We start from the raw sequence: 8,298 nt of genomic DNA on the forward strand, positions 1-8,298 counted from the left end.
TATATATATATATATATATATATATATATATATATATATATTTCTTCTTTTTTTCCTGTACCTCTAAGGAAACTCCAATCATGGTGTAAAAATAAGTAAAGGTGCTTAGAATAATATATTTGCTTTAATTTACTTACTTTGGCTTTTGGATAAAAATCAAAGTAATAACTTCTGTGAAGTGTGCGTCGCTTCAGGCTTACAGAAGTGAAACACCATACAGTCTGCATTGATCTAATTTAACTTAAGAAATAACTTACATGGGCACAGCTGAAATTAGAATTAATAATACCTTAAACACTGGTTTGAAAAGCTGAACATGAGATACAATTTTCCATTTGAGAATTGGAGAAGCCAAATTTTGTTATAATTTGGGGTTTCGGTTCCTCCTTGATGTCTTAGTGAAAGAGTGCCGACTGGAGATGAACCATCACCAGCCCCGTGTGATGAATAGACTTGGAGTTTGCATCGCAGTGGGGATGTGATCGATGGGGTGTCGTTGTAAACCTCATCCCTTAAGACCATCAGAGACACGTTCTGATTAGCACTCAATCTTAATTCCCCCTACTCTGGTTCAGGAGAATGAATGCAGTTTAACCGAGCCAGCATACTTTTGTAAAGACTGTCTCCCAGCCCTCCAACAAAGGAAATAAAAAAAAGATGAGTCTGAGGAAGCCACTGACAACCGCTGACTGATTTTCACCTGATTAAAAACCGATGCTTGCACTGGGCCTACTTATTTTTCACTTTTGTCTGGGTGAATCCATTCAGAAGAACTTAATATGAGGATCTACGGCCAATAAGGCAGACTTTCTGTGTTTTGTCTTCCAGGCTCTGGGCTGCTTTCTGCACAGGGCTCTATTAAGCATTGTGGTGGGTCCTTCTGTATGAGCGCTGCTCCTACCCAGTCCCTTTCTGTGATACTTAAAACTTGGCTTGGATCAGCTGAAATGACTCTTGTTTGGATTTGCCCAAGGAGATTTTCCCTTAAATGGGACACTAAGGAGTTTACACTGAAAGTCACTTACAGTGGAATGAACTGTCTTTTACTGGCTCCTTTGTCTTCCGCAGGCAACTCGAGCCGTGGCCAGAGTCACTGCGGTTTTGGGGGGCTTTCATCGGCTGTCTCAACAAGATCATTTAGGAAGCCAGCTCTGACCAGAATTAATGCAGTATTCACATCCACAACCAATCATCATTCGACTGTTGAGGGAATCAAACCAGAATTTGCATAAATTACAAATTGTTGAGTTTGACATATTTACTGTGAGTTTAGAAAAAAAATAGCCCACTGATACATCTATCATGGTTTCTTCCTTATATTTGGGTCGTATTCTACTGGTTAGCCCATCTACATTTGCGATTTGCCTCAACTCTGCCCCGTCTGTCATCTGCTGAACTCAAAGTCATTGAGAGTTGAGCATTGAGACTCTGATCTAAGAGTTCCTGTCTCTTTTTGATGGTTACACTCATCAGAACCACCACAGCAGATAGAAGACTTTACCATGTATTATTATAGCTTTTTATGTGTTAAAAATACTGCATGAGGATAATAATATAAATAGAACAGATTGTTTTGTTCAGAGGAAACACTGAAGCTTTTGTTACCTTAAAAGATCTTTCATCCCGCTGCTTCACAAGATAACCACGGCTGTACGCCAGTTACTCGACAAGGTTAGAAGTTGGTATGAGCAGCAGTGGCTTAAAGGTCGCACACAAAGACAGCATGTGGCTTGCGTCAAAATTCTGGCCACCATAACTTCCAGTCTGCGTGTTAGTGGCTGTGGCTCGGAGGCAGAGCAGTTGGCTCTCAGCTGCAAGATTGGTGGTTTGATTACTGCCGACCCCAGTCACTTGTCGAAGTGTCCTCGGGCGAGACACTGAACCCTAAGTTGCCTCAGATGGCTTAGGTTAGGCAGTACTGTATAGCTACTCCCTCATACTCAGCGGAGTAAAGGTGCTAATATAGGTTTGGATTTACTATCTACTGTTTGTTTTATAAAGAGACAGAATAGAAACTATAAACATTTCATAGAACTATAGAAAGACCATTGACTTACGCCACACCAGTGGTTTGTAAGGTGCACACACTGGCTTCCTACTGAAGAACTGCACACGGAAATGTTAAAATTGGTGTGTACTTGCTGAGCGCTTTTCTACCTTCCTCGATGGCACTTTACAGTCACAATCCCATTCACCCATTCACACACTGATGATGGCTCCACTGGCGCCAGCCTTCCACCAGAGGTAACGTAGGGCTCAGTGTCTTGCCCAAAGACACTTTGATACATGGGCAGGCAAGCTGGGAATTGAACTTGCAATCTTCCAATCAGAAGTCAACCGCCCTCTCACTGCAGCACAGCCGTCCCACAGGTGACGTATGTGTCTGGAGGATACCCAAAGGATATTCACAAACACTACACTTGGATTGTCTAATTTCCTCATTTCTAACAGCCAGGTTAAAAGCATGGAGCGCATAAACAGGCACACAAAAGGTTTATAAGGAGCGTGTACAAGAACAGCACCAGCGGGCTCTTTGTGCAGTGCACACGTTTTGAGGAGTGAAAAAAGGAAAAATCTGTATGACATGCCCGCGTCTCACCTACTTCATGTATTTAAATGTTTGTTACATCCTGTCACCCGCAGCATGCCCATAGAAAAAAAGTCACAAACAGCCCATATCCACCCATAAGTACAGTTGTGACTAAGGGTTAAAACTAGTTTGTTTGACCTGAAGGTGTGCACTTACTTATACTGTTGACATTTACATTATCTTTGAAACAAGTGATGCCGACTAAAGATAATAATAAAAACACTAAGCTAAGCTATTCTATAGTGTAGCTTTAAATATATTTCTTAGTCTGTGTCACAGGTTTTTATATTGAGTGGTTAATAATGAGGCCTCATGCTTTGTTGCATCTGATGTGATGAAGTTATTATTTTAGTGAACTGTTATCACCATTTACAGTTTTTTACTATGTTAAGCACTTGTTTATGCATTTATTTTGTTGTTTGGGCTCATTTTAATTGCTCTTTAGGGCTAAATAAAGTTATTAACATATAGTTTTTATTTTATTTTAAACAATGTAAAAAATATTGCAACTTTGAAACATAAATGTACACAAAAGTCTAATTTACAAGTCAGAAAAAGTAGGAATTGTATACGTTGACATGTTTGGAAACTTCTTTTTGTGTTACACATTGTAGAGTAAAGTTTCTCCTTTCTTCTATTTCATCAATAACACTTCTCCTGTTTGTCTTACAGCTAGCTATGGAACACATTCCATCTGTAAAGGCTGCTTGACATGCTCCCCGGTTAATGGCTGTGTGAAGTGCCCACCCAAACTCTTCCTGTTTCTGCGGCGGGAGAGGATGAGGCAGTATGGAGAATGTCTTCACGACTGTCCAGCCGGATACTACGGCATGCGAGGACCTGAATTCAACATGTGCTCCAGTAAGACGTCTGTTCCTTTACTAACCCAGCTTTGGTCACACTCCACGTTTCCCCCTCCATAGGAGCCTTGCATGCACGCCTCTTTAACATCCCCGTTTTTCCACAGCATCCACAGATTTATTGCAAGTTATCCAGAAGAGACACATACCTGAATTTGAATGGCTTGTCTGCTCACACAGCGGGATGTTCCCTGTGAACTTCCCTGTGTGGATGAACTCATGTTTCCCATTTCCTTTTTTTTTTTACACTACTTTACACCTGCATTACCGAACATCCTGTGACCTTGTACTTGTCTGACAGCTTAACATCCAGATGCAAATGTGATCAATATGTACATTCAATGCAGCTTTAATAAATCACTCCCCCTGTATGCCTTGAAAAGAAAAAAAATATTATCTTACAACCCCAAAAACAACTTTGATATACAAATTTAAATAATTTAGAGTAACATTTACACAGTCTACAAGACTTATTTCTCATTGTAGAGACTGAAGTGTTAATTGTAATCACAATTAAACAGTAGAAAGATCCCACCTTTGGTCTCACACACTCAGAAGTCTGATTTGGAACTGATAAAGGCTCCAAAAAATAGCAAATGTTCTCACTGAGTCTTGTTAAAGAACAATTCCAAACAATGAACTGTAGCGTTCTCCGCCTCTTGTTGTACCCTGATCTCATAACCTCATGTTAGCGTGGAATACGCTCAGAAGGAGGGGGAGAGTCTTTATCCGTTTACACAGAGCCTGAGGTGCTGGCTGAGGGTTTCATATGAAAACAGAGAGCAACTTGAAGCTTTTCGGTTCACAGAGCCAAACTCCTGACAGACTAACTCAAATACATCCCCAAAGACAATGTCCGCACCTTTCAGCTGAAGAACGTAAGCATGTAGGGATTGTGCTTACGGTCACAGCTTCCCGGCGTTCTAATATGTTTGCTGGCTGCCTTGTATTATGACAATAAAAGATGTCTAAAGGGGAGCCAACTTGAAATTGTCAGCATAAAACAGTTGAATTGAACGTTAAAAGCTTGTTTGTTAAGTAAGTGGGTCTTCACTGTTGAAGAGTAGTCATCATGAAAGCTGATGCATCGTCTAACCAGTGTGCGGGTGAAGATACATTTGACAGTAGACAGATTTTAAAGCAGAAGAAAGGAGATCATAGGATCACAATTTAGAGACATAAATCCTGCACAAATATTTCTCACTTCAGTTTTTTTAACATGCAAATGTTTTAAATGGTTTTAATTTTAAAAAATCAATAGTCAGTTTGTTGACACAGTCACTAGATTCACATTTTAGTTTGTTCATGTTTATTCATTAGCTTTTTTGACGTATATATAAAAGATAAATGACATGGGAAACACCTATTTTAGAATGTCAAGGATCAGTTTTTGCAATATTATGAGTGCATTTCTAAACCATATTACATGCATTTTCTTTCTTCTCAATGAAAGAGATCTAAAATAATTATAGTCCTGAAAAGGGGGAAAAATACTTTATTGTGGTAGAAAAAGCATACAGATATTTTGGACACAAACTTCTTCATATTTCACTAAAAGTAATATTTAAATGTAACATTAATTTCCTTTTTTTTTACAACCTAAGTAAAATAAAGCTATAATTTATCACGGTTGAAAAAACAATTTTAATTTGCATCATATACTTTTGCAATTTTTATATATCTATATTTTTTACATTTTTGTTTGATCCAAAGACTTTTCTCTTTTATCGCCTCAACAATTCATTGCAAACAAATTATAATGCATAGACAGAAGTGAAATGTGATTCAAAACATCAAGCTGTGTTTCTATCACAGTTTTAGGGCAGTGTTGACTTTTTTTTTAACTACTATAAGTCTTCGGTTGTTGTTGCAATTGAAATAATTCCAGCAGATTCTTAAACAACCTTGCGCTGATATCAACACTCTACAGTAGTGAAGTGTTTCTACAATCCACGTAAATCAGCTTATTCTGTTTCAGAGAGAAGGGTCTTTGCACCCTTATGTAGCAATACATATAATGATGCAAAGCCGATATGAAAAGTGACTTTTCTCTGCATCAGAATCAGCTGATTCAGGTTGATTGCGTAAACTAGGGGTGTCCAAATCCAGGCCTTGAGGGCCTCCCGTTAGTTTTCTGTAAATCCTTCTATTTTTGCTGCTGGTTACCTGGATCAGGTTCGTTTTCCCAACACGTTTTCACTCCCACCTTGTCACATATTGACATTTGGTTAAGGACCCCTCCACGTAAAAACTGATGTTTTGACATCCTGGCTGTTTGGAAAATTAAGGGTCCCCAACCCTTTGGACGCAAAACCGGACGCGGTACCAGATACGGTACCCGTCGTAAACTGGACTGGTTCTAGTTCGCGGCCTCGAGGTTGGGACCCATTATTTAATGGGAACAGCCAGCGTGTCAAAAAATGACGAGTTGGGGACACCCAAAACATTGATTTTATACGTGATGTGTCGAGTTGGGAGTGAGAATGTGTTGGTTTTCTTTATAAGAAGCTTCAATGGAAGGACAGTTGGAAAACGTGTAGGACACTGGCCCTGGAGGCCTGGAATTAGACACCCCTGGCATTAACAGCCAAAGATTTACGGTATCTTTAAGAGCGTGTGTTATTTAGGTGTCGCAGGCGACTTTAACACCAACTTTGAGGTTTGTTTTTTAGTGACACAAACAAAGATACTTAAAGTTAACTGGATTGTTCTGCAGAACAAAGTTAGCCCCAATGAAACTGGTTTGACCTTAACAAAGCTTTGAATGAGCTCAAAAGTCCAGAGGAAGTCTTTCAAAAACATGAGCAAGATAGAAAATTCCCCATAAAGATGTGATACTGATAACCTTTACAGTAAGTGCTCACTTTAAGCGATTACAGTTAATGTTGGCTTAACTGCTTTTTAATAGTAACAGGTATTAATTACTCAAATGCAGTTATTTGTACATAAGTAACAGGAAAAGTGGACTAAAATACATTCTTTTTTTAACTAGAGGAAGAATTTGTCTAATCTTTATGTAAAAAACTAGAACCTTCTTTTTGTATCACAGTTCACTGATATAACTCTACTTTTGACTTTAACTGATGTTGAAGTGTGGCAACTTAATCTAAATCCCTTCTCCACCAAATTACTGTAAGAACAATATATTGTATTGTCACAAAGCATCAGATCTTAAAGTTTGACCGGCTTTGATGTAATTACAGTTTCAGCCTTTCTATTCCAATGCAGTTTTCTTTCTGACCCTCATTTCCAGCTGCGTCACTTTAATGAAATGCTGCCTGCAACTTTATGTTAATGCTTTGAGTCAACACAAACAACTTTTACCTAAGAGCTTAAAAGCACAATAGACAAATAATAATTGGGTTTCTCCACTGCTGTGGTCAGAGCGGCCATGTGCTTTAGTTTTCCAAAGGCACAAATCTTTGGTATTACATCTTCGTTTTCCTGAGCTTTTTAAACACAACCTCTGCAATCACTTGAGAAGCAGCTGCTTGTTATTACAACAGTTTGTCTTTGTGATCTTATCTCATTCAAGATTTTTTTGTGGACTGAAAACAAGAGGTAAACTGGCAAAAGGCTTATCCAATCAACCACTTGCTGGCTGAAACTTCACTCAAAGTTTTCCTAAAAGTGGGCCCTAGAGGATTCACAGGCATGTGACCCGGAGAGCATGGGTGGAGAAGAAAAATAAAGACACATTTTACTTTGTAAGCCGACGATGTAATGTATTGTGAGGAGGACAAAGCTTGATAATGCCTGTAAATTGCCTGATAAGGCAACAACATCAAATGCATCTCCATACTATGTTGTTTTTGTTGCATGTGAACTTTGAGGTCAAGAGTTGATGTTTTTTTTTTCTTTCATCATTTCTGGGTGATAAAGTCCAGGACACAAAGTGCAGTCACAACCAATGAGCAGGACTCAGTGTATTCATTGAGTATGGTAACACCACACATGTACTGTTGTTTTTCTGAGCCATCCCAGAAGCTTAAGGTAAAGTCTATTTGTGTTGCTGTTGCAGCTAAATCCCATTTCCCACAAAGATAGAAGATAAAAGTCTTTTTTTTTAACGATTGCATGAGAAAAAGTTTGTCTCCTCGACTTTTAGAATAAAACACAACATGAGCAGTGGGTAAACCGGTATATCCGTATTTCAACGTTTTACTAAACTCATATATTATAGAGTTATACCACCTAGGTTCCAAAACAGACAATTGACTGTATATGAAAACAGCACTAAGTAACCCCTCCCCCTTGCATTCCAAATAGGAAGTATCAGCTGGTTCAAAGAAGTTCCATTGACTTCCATTGTGAAATAAACAGCTTTTACTCAGTTATTATATTTATCAGAATAACTATTCTTGCTCTGATACCTGGTTTTAATCTACATATTTTTACTCGTCATATATGGACGTATGGTTCAGCCCTCTCTTCCTCACTTTTTGATGTTTTAAGTGCCCCCAACTCGTCATTTTTAACATGCTAACTGTTCCCTTTTTGACGTGTTAGCTGTTCCCTTTACATCACTTGTCCCCAACCCTCGGGTCACGGTACCAGACAGGATAAAAGATGCAGAACTGGTAGTGGGTTATGGTACCAGAACCAGATGGATCCGCGTCCCAAGGGTTGAGTACCTGTGATGTAACATATGCATTTTTTCCTTGTCTGTGGTCCACTACCAAGCAGCAGACCAGTTTGCGACCCGGAGACTGGGTTCCACTGATTTAATGGGAACAACCAGCACGTCCAAAAAAAACATGAGTTGGGGACACCAACAACATCAAAAAGTGGCTCGTAGGCCTTCCAACAAGCTCCCACAGCAAGCGTTATGGTTTCGATGCGATTGTG

General features: G+C 39.1%; 1 protein-coding gene across 1 annotated transcript in view; it reads left to right on the forward strand.

The window, feature by feature from the left end:
- rspo2 (R-spondin 2) overlaps positions 1 to 8,298 on the forward strand; it is an 80,129-nt gene that overhangs the window by 28,209 nt on the left and 43,622 nt on the right. Inside the window, exon 2 of the mRNA XM_024264161.2 lies at positions 3,263 to 3,451. Coding sequence (XP_024119929.1) covers positions 3,263 to 3,451 — 189 coding nt within the window. The remainder of the gene's footprint in view (positions 1 to 3,262; positions 3,452 to 8,298) is intronic.

Source organism: Oryzias melastigma, unplaced genomic scaffold (genome assembly GCF_002922805.2).
Source record: "Oryzias melastigma strain HK-1 unplaced genomic scaffold, ASM292280v2 sc00205, whole genome shotgun sequence".
NCBI lineage: Eukaryota > Metazoa > Chordata > Actinopteri > Beloniformes > Adrianichthyidae > Oryzias > Oryzias melastigma.